This window comes from Camelus ferus, chromosome 16, assembly GCF_009834535.1.
Source record: "Camelus ferus isolate YT-003-E chromosome 16, BCGSAC_Cfer_1.0, whole genome shotgun sequence".
In the NCBI taxonomy this organism is placed as follows: domain Eukaryota; kingdom Metazoa; phylum Chordata; class Mammalia; order Artiodactyla; family Camelidae; genus Camelus; species Camelus ferus.
The window spans coordinates 39,254,052-39,281,459 of NC_045711.1; the positions used below are offsets into that span (position 1 = coordinate 39,254,052).

General features: G+C 41.5%; 1 protein-coding gene across 1 annotated transcript in view; it reads right to left on the reverse strand.

The window, feature by feature from the left end:
- Positions 1-26,276, reverse strand: part of VPS53 (VPS53 subunit of GARP complex) — a 118,379-nt gene extending 92,103 nt beyond the window's left edge. Inside the window, exons 1-4 of the mRNA XM_006184981.3 lie at positions 26,049-26,276; positions 24,148-24,228; positions 16,268-16,317; positions 14,412-14,478 (exon numbers count right to left, since the gene is read on the reverse strand). Coding sequence (XP_006185043.1) covers positions 14,412-14,478; positions 16,268-16,317; positions 24,148-24,228; positions 26,049-26,135 — 285 coding nt within the window. The 5' untranslated portion in view covers positions 26,136-26,276. The remainder of the gene's footprint in view (positions 1-14,411; positions 14,479-16,267; positions 16,318-24,147; positions 24,229-26,048) is intronic.
- Between the last annotated feature and the right edge of the window lie 1,132 nt (positions 26,277-27,408).

Below are 27,408 nucleotides of genomic sequence, written 5' to 3' on the forward strand. Positions count from 1 at the left end.
GATGAGCCCTAAACAGAGGGCCCTGGGACATCCATTAAAGGCAGACACCTAAGGGTAAGTAGCCTCATTTATCGAATGTCCCTTCTTTTGATACTGCTGGCCAGCCAGGCACCACTGAGAGCTGTTGCTATGGAAACAAGACATCCCAGCAGGAGGAGAGGTGCTTTAAGGAATCTCAGCAATAATAACAATGCAGCCCATTCCCCACGATGGTGCCAAACAGCAGCAGAGGCTACAGGACTCTCACCGCCATGGACGGCTGCATGTGAACAGCAGCATGCTTCCCTGTGTCCTCGAACACCCCAGGTACTGTCTAGGTCTGGTGGCCCTGGTTAGACACCAGGCAGGCACCCATCAGATGCGAATCACTGGTGCTAACACTAATTCTGCCACAGTCCTTTCAGAAACCTTGAGTATAAAGAGCCTTTATTTAAAGCACAGATTTCTCTCCAAGTTTGTGAACCAAAAGAATGTGAAGGGCAAAAGGAGTAATTTTCGCCTTGTTAAAAATGCTCTGTTCCACCTAAGTTACTTTAATTTATGATTTCTGTGAATCACAACCACTGAAAACGCGAACCAAAGAGTTCATTTTTACTGTTTTTAGGAAACAAGCCAGAAGTTAAAATCATAAGACATGACGGGGACACAACTCCAGCGGTGCCCAAACAAGACGAAACATTTACATTTTCAAGTCCTGCTTGTATGTTATTGTCCATAACTTAAAAGTCTGTTCGCCCTGAAATAGTGGGGAGTGGTGAATGCATTCGTGCATGGCTTCCTTTGATGAAGCGGAACCCTGGGATGAGCGTGTGTGAAGCAACAACTCCAAATGGAGCTGGAGAAGGAAAGGTTAAAGCAAGAGTCTCAGTTGCTTTTGCTGAATAAAAGGGACAGAAATTCAATACTTTAGAAAATGGGGCACATTTAAAGGAACAATCTACCCAAGCTTAACAAAGGACTACTTCCCACAGCCAGGACTTTTCAGCTGCCAAGTTAAATTTGAATCCCCCATATCTTACTATTAGTTCTTTTTTTTTTTTTGGAAAGGGTGGTAGTTAGGTTTATTTGTTTGTTTGTTTGTTTATTTAAATGGAGGTATTGGGGGTTGAACCCAGGTCCCCCTGCATGCTAAGCATGTTCTCCACCACTGAGCTATGCCCTCCCTCCCCTCCTTTTCTTTTTCTTAAAATTTTTTTGAAATTTTGGGGCTAACTAGGTTTGTTTGTTTGTTTGTTTGTTTGTTTGTTTATTTAAATGAAGGTATTGGGGGTTGAACCCAGGACCTCATGCATGCTAAGCATACACTCTTACCACTGAGCTATGCCCTCCCCACCCCTTTCTTTTTCTTAAAATTAAAAAAAATTTTTTTGGAGAAATGTTTTGGGATAATTAGATTGACCGATTGACTGATATTTAATGGAGGTACTGGGGATTGAACCCAGAACCTTATGCATCTTACTATTACTTCTAAATGTAGTTACTTAGTAACAGTCATCTATATCACAGGTCCTCATTCAAGTCTTCACTTGGGGTTGATAACAGGATGTTCCTTCAGTTGGTTTTTAGAGGAAACTTATGTACCAAAGCCCTTTAGGCTATGGCCTGCCTTGGGGTTTCATCTGAGTGACTTTCCCTCCCTGTTGCACTCTTCTTCAGGACTGCTTCCTGGGCGTTCAGGACCACAGGTGTGCAGTGAACACAGTTTTCTCCTTCCCTCAGTCCAGTTTCTTCTCCGCTAGCTGGTTAATGAGGCCACAGTCATCATCAGCACTTGGATTCCCTTATGAACCAGTTAACTTTTCAGATTCCACAGTGAGGAAAAAAAGAAGAAAAAAAGGCTCCCAAATGTGTTTTTACAGTTTGTCACTGTTTAAGAAGAGAATTTGGTACACACAAGCACGGACAGATCTGAAAATCTGGACCCGTGATTAACTCACTGGGTATGATTTTGAGCATGTCATAGAACGTATCTGAGCCTGTTTCTTCATCTATAAAATGGGGAGAATGACGTCTATATCTAATTCACATCTTTGTGAAGATGAAGTGATCTATGCAACAATATTTTGTAGAATGAAAGATAAGCATACTTGTATTGTAATAAAACATTAGCATTATAGATAAAGACAAATAACCCAAAAGATACCTTCTGCCATACAACTCAAAATGTGTCTTTGCTTACAGTGACTCATCAAGAAAGGCATTAGTCTTCTGAAGTATGTTTTTCATTTTAGAGATCTGGATAACTACAGAGCTGACGAAGGTACTGGAACCTGACCACAAGATGCTAATCCAGTCACCAAAATCTCTAAATATCATAATTTCCAAGTAGTCGATTAAAAAAAAGTAGTATAGCACTTGGCTTAGCATAAATGATATTACTGTGTGAATCATAGTTGGCTATCTGTCCCTACTGCTCTCATGTGACTGAGAACGAGAAAAGTTCAGAAATATGACAAGAAAATAGGTGTGACTAATCAGGTCAGAGATGGGATAAAGACCCCTCAATTCATCTCTTTTGTTTTACAAAAGATGGTACTTGGATCATCAGATTTACCTGTCAGTAAGTTTATCTCTAGAAGAAACGTTCCCCTTCTAGTTGGGGGCCATTATTAGAGTAGCACTCATGTGGTTAACCTAACATGCATATTCTAGGTACCACATACAACCCCTAGAGGTGAACACAGCATCTGTTCAGAGTCCACAAAAATCAGCAATCCCGGCACGGGATCCAATGCTATATGAATGACGATAAGTGTCTTGTATATTTTAGAGCTTTAATCTGGATGACTATAGAACAGCAGACTGAGACAGACCAAAAAGGCATTATCTGCAGTTTTGCAAAATTAATCTCCTTCCAGAGGAAACCTCGGCGTCCACATTAGAGCAAAAGAAATTTAATAGCTACATTACAGACTCCTGAAAATAGGGATTTATGAATGGAAATGTTGACAGAACCATCACAGCACTGAATTCATGCTGCTCTTAATTCTGTATTTCCATGGATGAAAGAGGGGAGAGGAAAAAGGAGGTCAAGTTCTAACACAAGGACAGAGTTTCAAATTCTCATCCACTGTTCAAACACACCTGAATGATTTCTTGTGTCAAGAATCTAAAACCCAGAAAGCTTCGCCCTGTCAGCAGTGATACTGCAATTTTTCTACTGTGCAACCTCAAACTAAGGATGGAATTTTCCTTCCACCACTAACTACGAGCAGTCAAAAGCCAGAGGAAGCTGGGTAACAGCCAGAGCAGTTTCAGTTGTGATGAATTGCATCTTCCTCTTTAGATGCTGAGGCGCGCATTTAAACTTGTGACTGCCCTTAACGTAGAAACAAACAGATGGCAAAAGTTATGCTTGACCTTTTTTCTTGGCTCCTGAAGAGTGCCAACTTATATGGAGATGGCTCAGAAGAATAAACTTCAGTGTTCCTTTTTGGCAATACTATTTTCCTAAAACCATTTTCAATAATCATGTTGCACACAAGTGGGGACTTCATGTGTTTCTAAGGCCAGGAAGGAAATAGTCCAATTGCTGGACATGCTAACCAGAAGAAATCATCACAGGGGTTTTCTTCTTTGGAGAGGGCAGCATCATTATTATTAGGTAGTGAACACAAAAACGTAAGACTATAGCTAATCCGAAATACATCATCTGTATAGGTTAAATGAAGACAAAATAGGAACGTATGCTTATCTGGAATAAAAAAATATTAAAGTTCAGAACAATATGGAAAAAATGTTTCCAAAGAGATTAAATGTTGAAATGATTAAAAATTACCATATGATCCAGTAATTCCACACTGAGGTATATACTGAAAGGAACTGAAAGCAGAGACTCAAATAGATATTTGTCAGTATTCGTTATAGCACTGTTCATGTGTCCATGAACACATGAATGGACAAAGTGTGGCACATATAATGGAATTTTATTCTGTTGTGAAATAGGAATGAAATTCTCGAGCATGAATGGAAAATTCCAAGTAAAAATACCAGAATTCAGCAATATATTAAAAGGACAATACACAATGACCCAGCAGGTATTTAAGGGGAGTTAATATTCAAAACAAAATAAAACAAAACTAATCACCAAAATTGAAAAATCATATGTTCATACAGTAGAAGATGCAAAGGCTTATGATAAAATTCATTATCTTTTTTCTGGCAAACAGGCTTAGTGAACCAAGATCATGAGGATAAGTCTTTAATACAGAATTTGGAAATAAGAGAATGTCACGCTTCGTGTCAGCTCTAGAACAGAAGGCTCTTTGCTTTGCTCACTGCATTATCCCCAATGCCTAGGATAGAGCTCAGAACAGAGAAAGCATTGACTTTCTGTACAAGTGAATGAACTAATAGACTAACTGGAGCCATTGTTATTAAAATCAAGAACTGCCTGCCGTTCCTACTTACTTAACATGAAATATTATTCAGAAAGGGCATTTAGAAAAAAAAAATTTAAGCTTAAAAAAAAATACTATTCCAATGAGGAGGGGTAATTAGGTTTATTTATTATTATTTTTTTAATGGAGGTACTGGGGATTGAACCCAGGACCTTGTGCATGCTAAGCACACTCTACCACTGAGCTGTACCCTCCCCTAGAAAAATTTTTATCTCAGGATCCCTTTATACTCTTGGAAATTATTGAGGGTCCCAAAGAGATTTTATGTGAGTTATACCTATTGGTACATACCATACTGGAAATTAAAACTGAGAAACTTAAAAAAAAATTAATCTATTAATCCATTTAAAAATAACAATAATATATCTACTACACATCAACATAAATAACATTTTTATGAAAGGTAATTATATTTCCCCCAAATTTCTTGAGAAGAGCAACACCATTTCTGTGCCTTCATAAACATCTTTGGTGTCTGCTTTAACAGACACCAGGTGGATTCCCATATATGCTTCTGTATTGAATCCACTGATGCTGTTTTAGTTAAAAAATATGATGAAAACCTGGCTTCACATCAGATTTGTAGTTTAAAAAGAAAGAAATATTTCGATACCCTTTTCAGGTACTTGACAATCCTTTTTTAAACTACATCAAAACTTGAAAAGTGGTAGATTCTTTAAAAAAATTTTTTTAAACTGAAGTATAGTTGATTTACAATATTTTTTTTGATTTACAATATTATATTAGTTTCAGGTATACAACATAGTGATTCAAAAGTTTTATAGATTATACTCCATTTAAAGTTATTATAAAATATTGGCTACATTACCTGCACTGTATAGTAAACCCTTGGAGCTTGTTTGTTTTGTAGATAGTAGTTTGTACCTCATAATCCCCTCCCCCATCGTGCCCCTCCCCCTTCCCTCTTCCCACTGTTAACCACTATATCTGTGAGCCTGTTTCCGTTTTGTCATATTCATTTGCTTATTTTTTAGATTCCACATATAAGTGATAATATACAGTATTTGTATTTTTCTGTCTGACTTATTTCGCTAAGCATAATACCCTCCAGGTCCATCAGTATTGTTGCAAATGGCAAAATTTCATTCTTTTTTATAGCTGAGTAGTATGCCATTGCGTGTGCGTGTGCGTGTGCGTGTGTGTGTGTCTGTTGATGGATACCTTAGGTTGCTTTCACACCTTGGCTATCATAAATAGTGCTGCTATGCACACTGAGGTATATGTATTCAAATTAGTGTTGTCTTTTTCTTCAGGTATACACCCAGGAGTGGAACTGCTGGATCGTATGGTAGTTCTATTTTAAGTTTTTAGAGAAAAAGTGGTCGATTCTAAAAGATTGAGTACAATGCGGACTCTGAAATCTTATTAATGAACTTCTGATGCTATGCTACATAAAAATCCACTGGTCGGTTGTGCTTTGCCTGGGATGCAGAAAGTTGGACTGTTGCTCTTACATTAACCATGAGGAAAAAATTAACAGGAAAATCACTTTTCTTGAACTCATCAGAGAGCTGAAGGCAACCAAGTATCTTGAAATCCAAGAAGAGACGAGGACACTTGAGGATTGTCCCATGTGCAGCAGAGCCTCAGAGGAAAATGGGGATGTTATTCAAGCAGACAGGAAGGACTCAATGGTTTTTTTAAATTGCTAGGTGCCAAACGTGGGGCTGGTGCAACAGCAGGGAACCTCTGGGAACTGTGCACTTGACAGTTTGCATCCCTCTCAGGCTCCTTCCCAAGGCCTCTACTGGGTGCTTGTGAGAAAACCTGCAGACAGAGGGGGAGACCAGAAGGAGACTCCCTTAGTGGTACAGATGTGGAGGCAGGGACTGACGGGCACTGCAGGAAAGGCATGAAGCCCTGATAACCCTCACCCTTGCTCGAACCCACCTCTCAAAGGCCTTAAACCTCTGAGTGAGGGGCAGTCCTGGCAAATGTCTGATGTGGGTCCTAAGGACAGGAAAAGAGAACAGAGCCTTTCACCACCTCTGAGGCAACAATTCCAGACCACAGGCAAGCTGTGCTGCAATGCTCATTCATGGAGAACAGCACACTGGGGACAGTAAGGAGGCTTCCAGGGCAAGGAAACTTACAGGTGCTGTAAAGCAGGGCAGTAGGGATGGAAAGGAGGGGAGCTGATGGAAAAGCCACAAGAAGCTGAGAAATGCCTGGATGCCTAGGATGAGGAACGTGGATATTCCAGTGGGTTACATCGTAATCAGCAGCAGCGTTATTGCCATTTACAGCTGTGCCTGACACTGTGCTCAATGTTCTTAAATAGTTAACTCTGATCCCCACCACCCTGAAGTAGGTATTTTCATCTCCATGTCACAGATGAAGAAACTGAGGCTCAGAGAAGTTAAATAACTTGTCCCAGATCACACAGATTGAGAGTGGCATAAGCCAAAACTTAAATTCAAAGCTCAGGTGTTTTCATTTGACCAGGCTGCCATCTAATGTTACATTAGGGACAGTGTCTAATTCCTCCAATCCTTAGAGAATACAAATAAAACGCTCAGTCCTGTACAGAGAGGAGAGAGAAGATAGCTGTTTGGATTCCTTACAGACTGTCTAAAAATGAGACATCTTAGAGGACAAGTGGCAAAAGGTTCCAAGATGCAGGAGACATGCCCAGAATCACTATAAAGGCTCATGTGCAATAAACAAGATGAAATATGGTGACAAGACTGAACCCAGTCCCTACAGTGCTAAATAATGAAACTTCTCTGTGATTCTGTGCCGTAACTATCGTCAACAGCTCTAGAAGTAGGCAAAACTGAACATCCACCTGGATGCAACTTGCCAAATAAAGAAAGGCAAGCCAACCCTGACCTCTGCACCAGACGTAAGAAATCCAGGTTGAGGGATGGCGGAGCGCCCCAATCAAAACCAGGGACCCTGTTCCCCTGCAAGAGACTGAACTACCACCCGACCCTAGCACCACCCCACTGAGTCCCAGGGCTTTCTGCACTTCCAGGTCATTCTCACGCCGTAGCAATTTCTCAAGTTTTTGTGTTATCTGCAGACAGACTGAAAAATATAATTCAAAACTATTAAAAAGAAACCAAAAAATGCTTAACCTTTCTCAGACACTAATGAGAAAATCTGAGCCTAAAGGGTCAATTGCTTTAGATTTAGTATGTTTCAGTAGGAGGAAGCAAGTGACAGTTGCCTCCCCCCTACCCCAAACTATTTATGGTCCCTTTACTACTAACTGCCATTTACTTTCTTCCATCAAAAGGCTTCATATTCCTCCCAAAGAGAGGATGAGAGAAAGGATGTATCTGAAATGACGGAGGAGAAGAAGTTGAGCCATCCTGCCAGAGAGCGGACAATAGTAAATTCATGATCCCACATGATGAATGTCTGGGCTGTACTGTGAGGCCCACCGCCTACATTGTTCAGGGCCCCAGAGAGCACAATTACTTTTGCTCTAAGGCCTCAGTTAGATGATGTGCTGGTTTTGAGGGTAAAAAACAAGGAACGCTTTCTCCCTGGAAGGTAACCTGCTTTGCTGACTTAGTTAATAAATCTTTATCATGATGTCTCCATGTAAAGAGAATGAGGCAAATATGATGAACCTCCCTTTCTGAGGGAAATGAAGACATGGAAAAATTAAGAAACATGGCCCTGGGAAGATACTGAGGGCAGGAGAAAAATCCTTTGTCCCCTGAGCCTGGAGCTTGGTACTAAAATGAGGATAAGAAAGAGAAGAATGAACAGTCTGGAACAGAATGCCACATGGCTCTGAACCCGGCCTGGTCAACTTTTTCATCAGCAACATGAATGAAGACGTAGAAAGCAGCATGTCTGGCAGATCTGCTCATGATACATGAAGGTCATCAGGATCCCGAAGGGTCTCAGCAGCCTGGGACAACCCAGCAGAGCTGGCAAGGTGAACCCGGGGGAGACACATCAAGTCCGGCATTTGAGTTCAAAGACTCCCTTAAACAAACAGAAAAGGGAAGGGCTTAAAAGCAGTTGTATGAAAAAATATTGCAGATATTGCAAACTGTTGGCTCACAAACATATTTTGTTTGGCCTTTGCAGTATTTGTGAAAGACACTAAGGCAACATTTAAAAATTGGGAGAGTCTCATAAAAATCCGGATTTCCGGCTGCTCTTGAAAAACTGACAGATCTGGCAATGCCATGTCTGCGTTCAGACATGACAGCAGTTGCTTAGGAATGAGTCGCTGCTGTCCCCCTTAGACAGGGGTCCACACCCCCAATGGAGGCACACAGACCAGGCTGGACTGGTTACCTCCTTAGCTCTGTGGGCATCTGTCTGCAACTCTTGACCTGGGTGTTTCAGCTAACTGCTAGCTTAACAGAGGCCAACAGCTGCCAAAAACTTCACCCAATCCATGGTAAGGGGAGAAAAGCGTCCAGATCAGTGGCCCTTAACTTCTGAAGAGTCACGGACTTGTCAAAGAACATAAAAAAAATCATGGAGTCTTCTCTCCAGACACACGTCTATCCGTACAAAAATTTACAATTAACTTCTGGCTGTTGACAGACAGACTCCTGAACTCCCAGTTTCCAAGTTAGCAAGCCCCGTCCAGAACAAGGAGAGAAACTGTCCCACTGTGTGTTCACACAGCATGTCTACTTCTTGCCAGGAGGGGTGCTGGCAACCAAGATGATAAAGTGTCTGGAAATCGTATCATACAGCTGAAGAAACTAAGAATGGCTAGCCTAGGGAAAGGAACACTGGGAAAGGAACAGAATACCCACTTGTAATTTTAGAAGCTATCACAGGGAAAAGGGGTTAGGCTTACATCTGCCCAGCTGGCAGAACTAAGACCTATGAGAAGTTACAGTGAGGTCTCTTTTACTATTTCAGTTGAGTGTAAGAAAGCAGTTTCTTATAATTAAAGCTGCACAAAACTGGAGCAGACGGTCCTGTGGCACAGCAGAGTAGTGAGTTCCCCCACTGCCACAAGCATCCAAGCAGAAGCAGGATAATGGAATGTCAGAGATGTCACAGAAATGATTCCCAAACTGGGTGGCAGGCTGTTCCACAAGTATCTAAAGCTTCTTCCAAATCTAAGTTTTGGTGGGCAGAGCTGAAGATAGCAGTAAGAATTTCCGTCTCCTCCCAAACCTTAGTCTAGCTCTGATGCGGCAGTAACATTGGAGCCAAGCTCCACTCAAGAGACGGAGGGAAGCCCAGTGACTGATCCTCCCCGCGATTCTCAGTGGGCTCACCAGGACCTGGTCGAGGTGTGGCCACTCTTGCAATCTCACACACCAACTTTTTCTTCTTCTAACCCACTCCTCTATTTACCTCTCTCTACCTGCCTTCAACTGTCCATTTTTCTTGGGACGCTAAGTTTTGTAGCGTTATCAGTTAATGTACTTCCTGAATTGACTCATCTTCCCCACAAGGTTTCAAACATGTGGGCATTTAACTACAGCTTATGCCTGATGACTTCAACAGATAAAAATGGGGGAGAATTCTGTGCTGTATTAACTTTGTATGAGCTTCACAGTCTGGTTAGAAGAGGTCACAGACTGGACCACTTCAAGTCTGCCCATGGAGGAGGTGGTCAACACTGAAGGCTCTCTGTAATGTGCAACAGAGCGCTAACCAGGGAGCTGGTATTCCAGGACTTTCAAGAAACTAAAGAAACTGCTTCACTGTGTCTTCAATTTCTAAATCACTCCCTGCCCACAAATAATTTTCGAGTCAGAAACACTGCTTCCCCAAAAGAACTTTGCTGTTACAGACATCCTTTAAGACACCATGAATGTGAAACACTTTCCCCTTCTTTACACAGATTACACAGCATATCTGTTCTGGCTGCACACAATCAAGATGAAAATGTCTAAAAGGAAGATTTCCTTTTGTCCACATTACTGCTCTCCTCCTGAGTGTTTCCTCCCCACCAGCTTCGGAAACAAGTTCTGAAAGCAAACTTTCCCTCCATTCCAGGGAAGAGGGGAACCTGGGGCCTCTTGACCTATAAAACTCACTATTTTGGAACATCTTCATTCTCCCAAGCCTGTGCCAGTCGAATAGAGTCTCTCTTCAGCAAGACGCTGGCCAGCTGGGGCCGGACAGCAAGGCTTCCACCCCTAGGAGCCAACACAGATAGGGCTCAAAAGCTCCCTGGAAAAAAAAGTCTCTACTTGAGCTTGCATTACAAACTGTTGGAAAAGACAGATGGAGGGGATGACAGGAAAAGCAATTATTTCTTCTGGGCTTCCTTTCTGTCTGGATTCTAAGGAGACGAATACAAAATTCCATCACAGATTGAAATGCTATCTAAACATTCTTGAAAATGTGGTCTTGCTCTCTGAAATATGACCTGCTTTGCTGCAGCAACCTGTAACTTATTAATATGGGAAGGTGGAGAGGGCGGACATTCCTGCAGGCTGTCTAATTCTGGGCCTGACTCCCCAGTACTGCTCGTTTGTGACCAGAGCTTAGAACATAAATAACTAAAAGATATATTATCTACAGAGCATGACCCAACAGAAAGTCCTGATGAAGCATTCACTTCATTTTCCCATTCCTGGGTTTTTAAATACCTGGGACACTCTGAAGTGTTTCCAGGTTTCTAGTGAGTCGTTCTAAATATAGGCAGAAACACACTCAACAGTAGTGTTATTATTTCAAATGGTCGTTAAGTTGGGACTAGTCATACACAAATCAAGCTTTAAACAACTTTAAAGGGACACACACATTGGTCAAAATGATGTTTTACGGTAAAGGGCTTTTAGTTATTTATAATTAATAAATAATCTCCCACAGACCAAATATTCAACATGCCTGAATAAAATGTTATTGCAGGTGGACTGTGTGTTCTGAGATATGCCAAGATGATGAAGATACAGTTTTTGCCTCAAGGAGTTCATACACTACTCAGTGGGATAAGATGCGTTCACTAGGGAGTCAAAAGAGATCACGGAAGCCAAGTGAAAAGCACGCGCACAGGGCAGTGGGAGTTTGTGGGCAGAAAGACTGTATATCTAACTGATGGATGCTGGGAGCGATTTTCTCATCAGTAAAATGAGAGGAGTGGACCAGATGAGTTCCAAGTCCCTTCTGGTTCTAAAATTCTCATTCCTTTGGTGTATCTAGTTGAGCTGAGTAGAAAAATTCACAGAAGAAGTGGTATTTGAGCTGAGCAAGATTTTGAAATCAAGAAAAAGAGGAGAGCGAGCATTTTAGGCAGAAAGAAGAACATAAGCACAGGTCCAGAATGCTGGCGGAGCACCGGGCTCTCGGGGTGGCAGGATCACAGCAGGGGGCAGAACCGGAAAGGGAGACTCAGGCCTTGACTGTCACGCAAAGGAACTCGGATTTAAGCTGGCAGACAGAGGCCACTGGGGTTTCTGAAGAGGTAGACAACACGACCAGAGAGTAGGAAAGTGAAAGAGCAACATGAGGCTGGAGTGCTGGCAGGCTACCCTGTTACTCTATCATGTCTCAGGGCCCCCACGTACGTGGGCTTCACCTGCCAGAGAAACGGTGCTTCATGGGAGAAACCTAAACAGACAAAGCAATAAGGACGAAGAACCAGGCAAGGATCAGGAAATGGGAACCATTTTAGGAAACTAATATGTCTCTACACAAACACTGATGATGACAACAAGGAGGAAGGCAGACGACTTACAAACACGCCAATGGAAGATAACGAGTAGGAGGAAAAAGAAAGTCATAAAAGGTAGGAAAAACAGAGAGATGGATAAAACTGAAAATGTAAGAGAAAAAGAGACTCATAACAGCTGGGAGCTACTAGAGGAAGTAGCAGTAGGAGTGATCAGAGGATTACACGCTGTACTCTTCAAATTTGGGCAGCATAATGAACGTTTTAAGAAATTCGCTGTACTAAAAAATGTCAAAGAAGACAAACAACTGAATTGAAAGGCGCACATCTGACCTAACTGAATCAGCACTGAGCGCAGTGAACTGGACACTGTCTAAGAAGACGACTAGACCAGGCACACTCAGTATTTCTGTTAAGATGGTAACTTCTGAAATACAATGCTTTTTATTAAGATTTATTTACTTATTTACTTTTAACAGGGGGACTGGGGATTGAACTCAGGACTGGTGCATGCTAACCATGTGCTCCACCACTGAGCTATGCCCTCCCCTTGAAACACAATGCTGAAACAGAAGACTAGAATCCAAATGAAAAGGAGCATGGTAAACAGATAACATCCAGCCCCTCAATCACTGGAGAATACCTCTTCCCCATATACTTCCTTCATTCCCTTCCAACAGCCCTTCTTAGCCAGACCCAAAAAGAACTAAAAAACTTTGAAATCAATCTACAGTTACCTGCTTGGTGACAAAACTAGGTATGAAGAATTATAGCTGTATTGAGCTACTATTATCTTTTTCTTGGGCAATATATCAACTTTATTTCCATCTTGCTTTTTTTATTTTTTTTTAAAATATTTTATTTATTATTGTATTATTGAATTATTTTTTATTTTGGCAGGGGCAGGGGGGAGGTAACTAGGTTTGTTTGTTTTTGGAGGAGGTACTGGGGATGGAATCCAGGGCCTTATGCATGCTAAGCATACGCTCTACCCCTTGAGCTATACCCTCCCCCACCATCTTGCTTTTTAAAAAAAAAAATGTTAAGGTAAAATGCACATAACATAAAATTTACCACCTTAGCCATTTTTTATTGTACAGTTTCACTGACACCATTGTGCAACCATCACCACCATCTACCCCCTTATTAATTTTTCTTACCTTATAAAACTGAATCACTATACCTTTCAACAGTAACCCATTCTCCCTCAGCCCCTGGCCAACTACCTTCATACTTTGTCTTTCTGATTTTCACTACTCTAAGTATCTCGTATAAGTGAAATCATCTGATATTTGGGGGTTTTTTGTGTGTGCCTGGACTATTTCATTTAGCATAATGTCCTCAAGGTTCATCCGTGATGCAGCATAATGCAGAATTTCCTTCCTTTTTAAGGCTGAGTAATATTCCACTGTATGTATAGAGCACATTTTGCTTAGCCATTCACTGTCAATGGACACTTGGGTCGCCTCCATGTTTTGGCTATTGTGAATAGTGCTGCTATGAACATGGGGGTGCAGATAACACTTCAAGACCCTGCTTTCAGTTCTCTTGGGTATACGCCCAGAAGCAGAATTGCTGGATTTCATGCTCATTCTATTTTTCAATTTTTTGAGGAACCACTACACTGTTTTACACAGCAACCGTGCTGCTTTACATTCCCACCAACAGTGCACAAGCGTTTCCACTTCTTTATGCTTGTTTGTTTTTTTAACAGCAGTCATCCTAATGGGTGTGAGGTGGTTTTTGATTTGCACTTTCCTAATGATCAGTGATACTGAACATCTTTTCATGTGTTTATTGGCCATTCATATATATCTTCTTTGGAGAAATGTCTATTTAAGTCCTTTGCTCATTTTTTTAACCAGGTTGTTTGCCTTTTTATTGTTGAATTTTAGGAGTTCTTCATATTTTCTGCATATTAAACCCTTACCAGATACACGATCTGCAAATACTTTCTCCCATTCTGTTGCCATTTTACTCTGTTGATTGTATCTTTAGATACACAGGTTACAGCTGTCTTTGCAGCAACAAAAATACTACTGAAATCCCAACATTTAGCTGATAAATGAAAGCAGTGAACTGGTTTAGCAAGAGTTACACAAAATAAAGGAGGGCACAGAGGCATCTGACGCTAAGAAGAAAGACAAGGAAACTTCAGTTTTCTCATTTCTGTGTGCATTTCACCCTGGCCCTGGGTGAGCTATGTTACAATACATGTTTCTGCTCCCAGGGACACTGGGTGACAGTTCATGGCTGGTGTGGGAGGCCCATCCTGCTACCAGCGAGACAAATCATGCCAGTTTTCTGCTGTGTATGGGGCAGATCAGTATGAAAGTGCTCTGTAAGCAGGTAGATGAACATTTTGGTCCCTTGGTTGTGGGACCCTGAAGAAATCACGGGATATAATAAACATGGAGGAGTAAGTCACTTACCTGCCTGCCATCCTGTCCCACATTTGTCTGACCTCTTACGACAGTTCGAATATTGTCATCCAGTCTCCTAGCAAAAACGTTAAAAGATGCAGATCATTAAAATAATCTCGATTCTAGGTTGGCCAAAAGAAAAAAAGTTAGTAACTTATCCACCAATTTCTGCAGATTGCAGCTACTTGCTCAGAAAAATATCAAACCAGTTTGAATGATAGAAGAAAGACTGAGACCCTGGACCCCAGCGAGGAGGCAGCAACAGTGGTACAGGAAGCCAAGCCCAGCACAGGCTAATGAGTCACTTTTTTTTTTAAAGGCTATTTTCACTTAATGTTCAGAGCTGTTCAAAAGGGCCAATATACCTTTTAGTATTTTTCATGGAGCAAACCAGAAATGACAAAGTTGCTGAAACTTTATGGGAACAAGCCAGAGAATTAAAATTATCTCATACAAAATCCTTCCTCAGTAACTTCCTCAGGAACCTTAAAAGGGATGAGGAGCCAGGTGACACATGAAATTGGTGCTTCACCTCCTGATGGTGCAATCTGTGTAGGAGACAGATCTGTGGCCTCCAATTCCTTTCTCCTGCAGCTTAACAGGGATCATTTAATGGCATCTCAACCAGAGAAACTCACATGAGTCAATTTTTTTGTGTGTGTATATCTATATAATTGCCTTTGTTAATACCACTTTCATTCTTTTCAAAAGATAACTTTACAGTCAGCACAAAGGTAGGACTTTATATGCATCCTAGTTAATCCTCTGAAATGAAATGAAAATTTCATTTTTCATTTGAAGAATTCATTAAAGGTATGGTGGGAGAAAGCTGAAAATAACTGGCTCGCAACTGACTTATAGATCATCAGGGAATTTTCATTCTCTGTGCAAAGTCCACCAAAACAACAAATAGGCATCTTTGCACTTCTTAAGGCATCCAACTGAACAAAATATTAATGGCAGAGATCTTCACCTAGAAACTCAAAGGTTTTCAGGGGGAAAAAAGAAATCATCTCCTGAATTCAAAATGAAGGTTTCTGTTCATCAAAAAAAAAAAAAAAAAAAAAAAAAAAAAAAAAAAATATATATATATATATACACACACACACACAAATAAATATAAATATATATATATATACTGTATATGTTTATTTGCAAGCAATATAATCTGTATGTGCAGTCGAACTGTAATAATTCTACCTAATAAAACTAAAAAAGGAAAAAAAACCTAAAAAAAACTATATTTAAAGAAATGGTATCAACCATTATAATAATAATTACAATGAATAAACTTTGACTATGTATCCACCACGTGTCAAAACTGGGAATTTAGACATGGATAAACCAGAATGAGGCTATTTGGCAGGAAAGACATTTGATGACCATCCTAGACATCCTAGATTAATCACCATGTTTAATTCTGAGGCACCACTCATGCCAACCAGCAGATCTGATCACACTGTTAGCTGATATGCGGCCAAGGAATACACATATAAGCCCATCTTCCTATCTAAGCATTGGGAATACCACCCCCCTCCAAAAAGAAAGTAACTCTGCTAGGGAAATGAAGCCATTAAAAATACAGCAGAAATAATTTTGCTTCCCTCCATAATCAACTGTTTTGAATAGTCTGTTACAGATTCCTTCCTTCTTTTATAGATAATTGAAGATTGATCAAAGAATCGAGTTCTTTCCCACAAAGCTCAGGCAACCCAGATAAAAGAACTATTTTTTTTTTAAAAAAAACTTCCATCTCTGGCAAACTTGAGATTTCAGTGTTCTCATAGATGTGTGATCCAGAATGTGATTAACTAAACGATGAGCATATTTTCATTAATTATTAATAATCACATGGTGCTACTTACCCTATTTTCAGTCTAATTTTGTTCACAACTTCATCGATGTTTGCCAGAGACTACAATAAAGAAGAAAAAGAGTCAGTTATTATTTCACTTCTTGGAATTCCTCTTCCACAGGGGAATGATGAGCTGTAACAACTATTCATGATATCTCAAAAAAATTATTCATACAGTGTGATACAACTTTTACTTTAAAAAAAAAAAGTATAGCAGTAGTGGGCAACTACTGCAAAATCCAGCCGGAAATCTATTTTTTGTAAATAAAGTTTTATTGGAAAACAGCCATGCTCATTCATTTACATATTATCTACAACACCTTTGAGCTACATAGACAGAGTTGAGTAGTTTCAACAGAGACTGAATAACCCACAAAGCCTAAAATTAGTATCTGGCCCTTTACAGGAAATTTGCTGACTCCCAGTATATAGGATTGTGACAAATTTGTATGACAAAATACTCAGAGACAAAAATGAATGAATGATTACAAGACACAACAACATGGATCCATCTTACTAATGTTGAACACATACACAAACCAGACACGAGCGTATACTGCACGACGGCATTTATACAGTTCAAAAGTGAGTGAAACTATTCTCGTGTTAGAAGGCAGAATAGGGGTTAACTTTGGGTGTTGGTAGTGACTATGAGGGGCAAGAAGGGGCTATGAGAAGAGGTTTTATGAATGTTTTATTTCTTGGTCTGGGTGGTGGTGACACGGCTGCATTCATTCAGTGAAAATTCATCAAGTTATACACGTAAGATCTGTGTACTCTTCTACATTATGTTAAACATCAATAAACAAATAAATATTTTTTTTTAAGTGTCCAGATCCATTAGAAAAAAGTTTGAAAGGATACAACACTAGCAGCTGGAGTCTAGACCAACAGCTGTCACCTATGAAATCAGCAGCAGTAATTGTAATCTATGAAAAGGAGAGATTTTAAGTTTTTCTTTTTTGTCTATGAGAATTTTCTAATTGCTTTATATTGACAATGCATTGCAATTATGATAAAGTTATTTCCATTTTTAAGACAACAGTAAAAACAAATGGTCTATTAACCAATTTAGAGAGCAGAAAAGTGAGGAAAGGGTGCCCCCTACTGGAATAGAGATGGTACAATTTTATAGCACCATTTTAACTAAAGTTTTCAAAATACAATTTTATAAGTCCTCTTTCCCTCTCCCTCAATAGATCTTTTATCTCAGAAAGAATTGGGGATGATGCAGGCATTGTGCTTATAAATTGCTACTGGCAACTTTTGCTGGCAGGAAGAGGCCAGAAGCCTGCCAGGAGCAGGTCTGGTAAGAGAACCAGGTCACATAAAACAAGAGGAAATCCTGCCATTTGCAACAACATGGATGAAACTTGAGGGTATTGTGCTAAGTGAAATAAGCCAGACGGAGAAACATAAATACCATATGATTTTAGTCATATGTAAAACATAAAAAAATAAACAAACAAACAAAAAAAACACAAAATAAATGAACAAGCCAAACAAAAATACATACATACATACAGAGAACAGAGTTGTAGTTACCAGAGGGGAAAGCGTGGAGCAGGAGGGGGGCGAAATAAGTAAAGGGGATGAACTATATAGAGAAACTAAATGTGGTGGTGAGCATGCAAAGGACACAGAGAAGCAGAAAAAATAATGTGGCACACATGAAACTCACATGTTTTAAACCAATGTTACATCAATAAACAAAATAAAAATTTAAAAAGTAATGAACTAAAACAACTATCTTAATATTATAGATTAAAATGTTTTCTTTGGGGGAAAAAAAATTAAGAGAGAACCAGGTCACAAGTGTCTGAGATGTCAGAGGGAGCCATTCACATCTTGTCTACTGTCCTGACAGAGCCAAAGATGACTCAGCATTTTCAGAAAGCCAAGAAAAGGTAAAGATGACTCTCAGTAAAGAGAAGTTATTTTGACCCAGGAATCCACTGCCACGTCTATCATTTCAAAACCAGACTGGGTGGAAACAGGAGCTGAGCTGTCGGAGGACCTGGGTTTGGCACAGCTCTGCCACTGTTGACTTGCCAACAGACCAGTGGGCAAGCTGTTGAACCTCTCTGAGTGTCTATTTGCTCCAGTGCAAAATGGACATACCAGTTCCTGCCTTGCCTATATCTGCTGGAACCCATTCTTAAAAAAAGGGGGGGGGGGTGGTATAAGAAAAAAACTATTAAAAAAATTAACATTTGGGGAAACCGGGTGAAGAGTATCCATGAATTCTTTGTATTCTCACATTTTTTCTAAAAATGGGACATTATATCAAAAATTTAAAATTGTAATCTATTTAAAATTGGTAAGATATATACATGACTAAAAATTCAAATAGTTAAAGGTAAATAGTGAAAAGTAAGGCTTCCTCTCCCTCTGTCCTGCCCACCCCCTCAGTCTGCTCCCCAGAGGCGATGGCTCTGAGCCGTTTCTGTTGCACCTTCAAGGAGACTGTCTGGGTATTAAAAGCATGCCCTTCTGTATCAAAAGCACACTGTCCTTTTTTCACTTAATATAACCAGGAGGTGATTCCACATCAATCAATGTTGATTTTTGGTGGTACAGTAACCATTTCTTAAATTTAATACTCCTTAGACATGAAGGTTTTGCTTAAGCTGTAACATTTTTTCTAAGAACTCAAAATATTTATGACTTCAGACTTCCAACTGTATGTAGTTCAAAAGAGCAAAAACCTGGGAACGACTTACCCTGGGGGGAGGTGATCACATGTCCTCTTTGAGAATCACTCATCTAGTTTAGTTGTAATGTGGCTGTACAGTTTTAATTTTATCATTTAAAAATGTTTGAATGATTGAAAAGTACTTCCTGATTCTAATGGCAATTCTTGCTGATTACAGAAAAGACATAAAAATCATCTGTACCCTCAGCTGAGTATAGTCACCATTAGCATTTTGGTATACTGCCTTCTACAGTTCCTTCTATGCAAATATTTGGCTTAAAAAAAAATTAAACTGAGATAATAAGCAATTTGGCGTCTTATTTTTTTCACTTAATAACACAGATCCAAGAGCATTTTGGAAGTCATTAAAGATTCTTTATAAACAACTTCATATGACTCTTTTTTTCAAAGTTCTAATTATAATAGTTTCATATTAGTTTGGATTTTTAATTTTTTTTTCTTTTGGGGGGAGGTAATTAGGTTCATTTATTTACTTTTAATTTTTTTAATGGAGGCACTGGGGATCGTTCCTAGGACTTCGTGAATGCTAAGCACGCACTCTACCACTGAGCTGTACCCCTCCCCTCTTCGTATTAGTTTTCAGTAAGTGTCATCTAGATTCCCCTCATCAGAACTCTAATGAAAACATGACAAATGATCATCTGTAGTTTTCTACTAGGAGACTAGAAAGGTTTTCCAGATCATTACCAAACCTGGCTACTCTTCAGAATCACCCAGGGAACTCTTAAATACAGAAACCTGTGTTCTTCCCACCTGGACCTGGTGAGTGAGAGACATCTGGGATCTGTTCCAATCCACACTCCTACCTCCGGATAACCCCAGACATGCAAGCAGATGCCACTTAACAGAATGATATACACACCCTCCTCCTTAGAGTGACACTCAATTTATTCTTGATATACTGACATCTACTTTAAATATTTGAAACTCATAATTCACAAGTATTTACTGCATGTCCATGTGGTATATAGATGGGTTTGCCCAAGATCTAGCAATAGTTAAAAGAAACTGTAAATCATGTCACTACTTTCTCTTACCTTTGCATTAAGGTCCATGGAAATCTGGGTTGGAAAATGAACTGCTAAGTATAAATCTGGGATTGGGGACATAAAGGTAACCCTGTGTCACAAAATTTCTGAATTACCTAAGAAACTTCACTGTATGTTACCACGTACATGGCAGAGGAAGAGGTGAGAACCTGGTGGCTCCCTACTTATGTAATTTTCAAATCTAACCATTTGTTTGGTGAGTCAGCAGTCTTGATAGGTTGGGGTAAATGAAATATTTTCATGGCTAAAATTGCTATCTTTATACCAGTTGTTTCCAAATTTCTCTCTCTAGCTAATCCCTAGAATTCCTCTTTCACAGAAAATGATGAGCTCTAAAGCTTACCTGTGAAATCTCAAAATGGACACACAGTAAGTACTATTTTTCCAACTTTATTTAAAGAATTAACATGTCCGCCAGAAAAAGATGGGAAGGACATATGCCAAAATATTAACAATGATGGGGATTATGAGCTCCAGAATCAAATATCCTACTTCGCATTTCTACCTGGATGACGCAGTTCAATAACTGAGCTGACATGGCTCTTCCTCCTCACTCCTAGCATAGGGGAAAGGGGCCAGCACCCACCCAGTCTGCCAGGCTAGAAATCAAAGTTCAAAATCCTTCGTTTGTCCTATAATGTGCAACTTAAATACCACCTCCGGGAAGCCTTTGGGGATCCCTCAGACTATTTGACTTCACGGTATTTAGCATGCTTTGTGGCACTGCCATCACATTCAAGGTGAGTACTCTCTCTCTGTGTCTCGTTATTCTCATAAAAAAATAAGCATGCTAATAAAGTGGAGAATGCTTGGTGGCAGGGGGTGGGCGGGGCTGTTGCCTAACATTTACTAAATGTTAACTATTACTATAGTTGTAGCAGTTAGGAATCCTTTTAAGAGCAAGTAACATGTCATAGTAATTATACAAACAAGTCACTGTAACTCCATAATCATTTCCTCATAATCTGTTAACGGTGTGATTATTAACTAAGAAGCTGGCCTGGAAGTTCTCTGTAGGACCATCGCTGCCTTGTTTACCCCTCTAGCCCTGAACTTCCTACAGAGCTAGGCAGAGGAGGTGTTTGTGTTGAGTAAATGAGTGAATTTTAGATTCTTTGTCCCTTCCAGCACCGAATCCCATGACTTCCATCTCCTACGCAGCCCTCAGATCTTGCTCTCTCTGTCCCAGTTCCCCGGGGCTCCTGTCGTCCCTCTTAAGTGCTCTCCTAACTGCTCTTCCTGCCCTCAGTTCTGCCTCCCCCAGCTCCTCATCCACACTGCTGACAGATGGCATTTAAAAATCTGATCCAGTCATTACCATGCTGAGAGTCCTTCCAGGAACACTCCAAGCAGCAGTCTCCAGAGGAGGAGTGTGCATCCCTCACGGTGAGAGGAGAAAATATGAAAACCTCTATATGTATTCTTCACTTAGAGAGCAAACACGCCTAACACCTGATCTATATGAGACTGGTACTAGGATTATGTACCTACTACATTGGACAGGGAGTAGGGGTGGATATGGGCTTAAAACTTTAGCTCAGTGAAAATGAGTCCTGTGGAAAACAGATCACTGAGAGGCAGGTGGTCTCCAAACACTGGAGACCCCGGGCCCAGAGGACACAGCACCTTCAGGACCCTTGCTCTGCCAAGCCCTTCGGCCACATCTCTGGTGAGGCTACGCTTCCTGTGCACACCCTGTGTTTCCCATCTCTGGGCCTTGGCCTTGTGTTGAGAATAACCTCCTTTCCCCTGTCATCCTGGAAGACTAACCAAGCAGGTCACTCTGCCTCAAACAGCATTCTGCAAGATGCCACATGCCCAGTCCCTTCACAGCACCGGGCCTCAGCTTAAAGGTGAGCACTGCAGGGAGACCTTCCCTGCCGACCAACTAAGGGAACCCCCTCCCACCCCCTGCCATCGTGCTCCGTCACTGCACCTGCTTTTCATCACAGTATCAAACATACAATTCTGCGTTTATTTACTTGCTGATTTGCTTATTGTCTTCTTCCCCACACCAGACTCCACGAGATCCGGACCTTGCCGGTCACACTTACCATTGCTCCCGTTTCATAAGCAGTGCCTGGCACGTGGTGGACACTGAATAAATAATTGCTGAGTTTGACTAAGTGAATAAATCCTTGAAGATCTGGCAGAAAGGCTGCCTCTTCTCAGAGGTTTTAATTCTTCCAGGGAAGAACTGTTGTTTTGTACCTCTCTGAACTATTACTTACCTCTTGTACAGCATTCACCACTGCCTCTCCCAACTTAATCACATATAGGCAGACCTTGGAGATACTGTGGGTTCAGTTCCAGACCATCATAATAAAACACAGAACAAGTCATATGAATTGTTTGGTTTCTCAGCACATATAAAAGTGACATTTACACTATATTGTGGTCTGTTAAGTGTGCAATAGCATTAGGTCTCAAAAAACAATGCATATACCTTAATTGAAAAATACTTCATTGCTAGAAAAAAAAAACCTAACCATCATTCAGCAAAGCAGGGTTGCCACAAAACTTCAATTTATTTAAAAAACGTGTTATCCGTAAAGGATGACAAAGTGAAGCACAATAAATCGAGGTGTGCCTGAATACTTAAGGCGCACGGACTGGGTCTTAGTCATCTCTGTATCCCCGGCGCTCAGCACAGTGACTGACAACATGTGACAGGTGCCCACTGAACTTTTCCTGAATTAATGAAAAACCAAGCAGAACTCTAGCTGATCCTCTCCCAACCCTGCTGCTTCTAATTCTACTTCTCACCTAAACACCCAAAAAACATATGGGAGAAGAACACTATAGGCAATTCACCCAGCAAAACAAAATGTCAAGTCTGAAATGTACATCTTGAAACAGTAGTAAAAGTAGCTTTCTAACTCCAGGTTTATCCTGCCCACCTCACTCCCATTTCCCCCTATTACATTAAAAAAATCCTTTCTTCTTCCTGATTTACTACAGAAAATCTGGGGAGACTCTTTCAACCTGAGGGTTTAATTTCTAATAATATGTTCAATATACAAAGAATTCCACACAAACACAACAGCAGTATTCAGTATTCGCTAACTCCTCCCAGCCCAACTGGTTACAGTGGAGTCTGATTTGAATTTAACTCTCATTTTTTTATCGAGGCCCCTCAGATTTTGTGGAATTGAAAGGGAGAAGGACCCTGTGCCCCTCCCACCTGCCTCTTGTTTATAGAAAAGCTGAAGTCTTCCAGGCCTCCCTGAGTCATAGAAGAGCAGGCTCAAGCAGTTGATGGGGACAAGCCTGCAGGCAGTAGGGATGGCAATGACTCTGACCACCTATCTCAATGATTAACTGAGATTATGCCTTCATTTCCCTTTACAACTTTCATGACCAAACAGAATCTTTGGAGATGGGTTTTTTGGGAGGATGCTGGGTCCACTTGATTGCAGACATTCTGATTAAAAGCAACTTTCCTTTTTGTTACCAGGACTGCTGGCCCCAGGATCATACCCCTGCCCCTCCCTCAAATAGAAACCAATTACTCTTATCTAAGTCTCAGGAGACAGCTGCAGAGAAGAAACAAGAACTAGTTAGAACCCAATCCAAGATGGTGAAGGATCTGACTTCCAGTGGAACTTGAGTCTCGTTATATACTCACTGTAATGTATTAGCATGCTAAATGACACACCCACCAGCGCTATGACAGTTGGCAACTCCCATGACAACAACTGGAAAAGTCCATACAAGGACAGAAAAACTCGGCCAAGGACTGACTGGCTCCACTACACCCGGAAGGAGGATTGGATGGTGGAAGCCTCTTATAAAAGTCCACGACCTGGGCAGGAGCTGTCCCTACCGCCTACCTTGGCTGATGGCTTCTCACTTGAGTCACCTCTTCCTTGCGCAACTGCTTTTCTTCCCTTCTCCCTGCTCCAGCACTTTCCTTCCACTTCCCTTTCTGAGCAAAAAAGCGGCTGTTCACTTCGGCCCTCTGCCTCTGCTGTGCAAATTCTTTCACAGCCACCAGTAAGAACATATACTTTGGTGGGCTTCCTAACTTAGGGGTTTCTCCATCTGCTAACAGTATAAACACACCAATCATTAATACTCAGGATGAGCCAGAAGTCACTGGAATGAAGGAAACTCTGTACTTACCTGCTCTGTTGGGAACAGGGTATTGATATACTCCACAGCGTTGAAATCTGCTCGATCTAGAGGATCCTGGCTTGGAAATACCTGCACAAAGATAGAGGATTAAACATACCTGTCATCTTTCTATCTTGCTTTCTATATCTTTTCTTTCCTCCCTATTAGTTGGCAAGTTCTTTGAAGGCAAAAACTGTATTTTTTTTTCCTTTTATAAGGCTTAATACACAACAGATGCTCAATAAATATCTGGGGAATCTTTCATTTACACCAACATCTGTAATTTTAACCTTGTGGTGAAACTAACAGAATGCAAAACAGTGAAAAGTTCCAGATAGCCACGAAACCCCAAGGACAAGGTAAAAATAAGTAGGCACCATGGACTGTTAGATTAAACCAGCTGACGACATGGTTGTATTAAGGGAGTCTTGATAACAGACTTATGTACCATGTCTCAGTGACATCTCAGAAGAATTCACTATGCACTGAAGTGATTTTCACACTTCACACAGTGTCAGGAAATGGAGAGCCGGCATTCAGGAACTGTCCACCTCTTTCAGCTCATAGAGGAGCTCAAAGCTGTGCTGCAGCTCACTCCCCCAATGACATACATCTCTCCACCTTCTGAGGAACAGAGACAGTTTCTTTCAACCTGAAGAACACGTACCAAGGTGGACTGTAAAAGCAGTCACATGATTCCCTGGGTACTAGATTTCCCCAGCTCAAGACAGTTATTCTGGGAAGCAAATTCTTTTCTGATGTCTGCTTAGGTCAAACCTATGTTAGAATTCAATTTAAGAAACAGCAAAAATATACTCTTAGAAAAGCATTGTCAAACAACTGCTGACTCAGTTATTTGTTTCTTCTATAGTTCCAAAGAGCAAATGAAATGTATGCCTTTTTCAGACAGATAGAGGTGGATGGGGAGGATTGTGGCCTGAACACCAAAACCTCTGCCCAGTGGTCTGGCTTCCTTAAGATGTGCCCAATGTGCTTTGTCTAAGTGATCCAACCATTCCCAGAAAAACACACATCCAAAAATCTATAAATGGAACAATACAAATAAATTTACTTAGTTCAGTGGCAGACCGTTAGTAAGTATTAATGATCAATAAATATTAACTATTAGTAACAGAAGTAGTAAAGTTTTACTTCGGAAAACTTCCCAGCCATCATTAGATGTATCGATAGCCCTCCTTTTTTTAAAATCCCCTATGCCAACTCCTTTAAGGGAGATTTTTCTCCCTTTGTCGGGAGCAATACCCTGTACAAGGGTCTAAATCACTATTTCTGACATCATCACTCTTAAAAACTCAATAAACTTGAAAAGAGAATTTAGTTAACTGAAGCATTCTTGCAGGGAAGACAGGCCACCTGGGAATATTCTTCAACCTAATCCAAACTAATCAACAGCAGGAATCCTCAACCACTTAAGTATGGTAAAGGAGTCCTTTCTTTTCTTTTCTTTTTTTAACTTTTCCCCTCTCCTTTGGGATACGCTTCAGATATAGGTTACCCCCGCCTCTTAATTCCGAGTCACTCACGAGGGTCTAGACAGAGAATCCGGAGCAGCGGGACAGCAGCCTGATAAATGAATGAACAGCCCCATCCCCCAAAACCTGAGGTCCCTTCTTCTAGGTGCATCCTTTCAACGGGCACAGCTCCTTTGCCCAAACCCACCGAGCTGCCCACCCTCCAAAGACAACCAAGGCCTAGGAAGGATTCTCCTCCTCCTGCAGATTCAGAAACCCCTTCCCTCCACCACCTCCCCGAAACCTTTCCTTTGCCTTCTACGCCTAGCTCCCACGTCCCCGTCCAAAGACAGCTTCCTCCGTGTCCCACCCTAGGTCCCACCTTCAGAGCTGCCCCAGCCTCCGCAGTCTCCTCCCTTCAGGGGGCGGAACGCTCACCTGCTCGATGGCGAGCTGCACATCGGGAGTGAGCTGGAGCACGGCTTCCAGCTCCTCCACGAACTCTAGTTCCTCCTCCTCCATCATCCCGCCGCCCAACTCCAGCCTAACAGCCACCCCAACCTCGAGTCGGACCTCCAACGACCACCCACGCCCCAGAACGGCAACTGCCCAGCATCTGCGTTCAGGCGAGCCCCGGCTGTGTGAGCCAGACAGGCACTTCCGGGAAGCCAGGCACTTCCGGGGTCCGGGGCACTCTGGGATAGCGGCGGACTGACCTCTGGTCGCCCTAAGGACGCATTCCTGTCACCTTCCAGGAGCCTTCTCCGGCAGCCCTGTAGTCCGGCGGCCCCCGCCCGTGCTCAGCTCTCCTTAAGATGGTGGGGACCCTCTTCACCTCGCCGAAGGCGCGCCCCCTACTCGGGCCCTGGCGCTGGGGAGGGCTCGGCCGCCGGGTCAGGACCTCCTCCTCCTCCCCCCAGAGAGGGTAAGCCCCGGCAGCGTCGCAATCAACGACAGCAACCCTCACGGGCCGCGAAGCTGACGATCCTTCTGCTCCCGGGGTCCCCTTGCCCAGTGGCAGTAGGTGTCCCCCCGGCCATCGGGGGAGAAATGACCCCAGCTGGTAAGTGGCGATGTTGCCAAGGACCGTTTGTAGAATGGGACAGCGTCCACTTGACAGAGTTAAGTTACCCGAGTGCCAAGCCTCCAGGCAGTTTTCTGTGGGTGTCTGCAGCTTCCTCCTTGGGGGGGAAAAAGAGCCAGATTAGGCAGTGTCCCGCCGCTGGGGAAGTGCTGACTTTCTGAGACTGAATATCTGGAGTCGAAGTCCCATTCCACGACTGATGAACTGTGTGATCTTGAACAAATTACTCCATTGGCCCTACTTACCCTGCAAGGATTTGGCGAGTGTTAAGTATTAAAAGCGCCATGCAAATTTAAGCTAGTAATACAGGTAATATGAGGGTGTAGCCCTTATGCACCACAAATTAAAAAGAGGCCAAGTCACCCTGTGGAACTATTTTTCCTCTAGACGCTTAAAACAATTAGATAATTGCAGCCAAAGGAAGAGTTGTTTTACCAGTTCAACATTGTGAAACTCCATGATGGAAAAGTTCCTGGCCCCAATGAGATTTTTTTTAAAAAATCATAATTGTAGTAAAGAAAAGATGGAAGCAATACAATAAAGGAAGGTTGAAAAATATAAATTGGCTATACAGGAGAATATTATTGACTCAAAAATCATGGTTTTGAAAATTATTTCATGACATGGAAAATGTGCATAATATATTTCAGAAAGCAAAAATGTGCAGCATGGTCCCAGTTTGTGTGTGTGTGTGTGTCTTTTGTGCCTATAAAA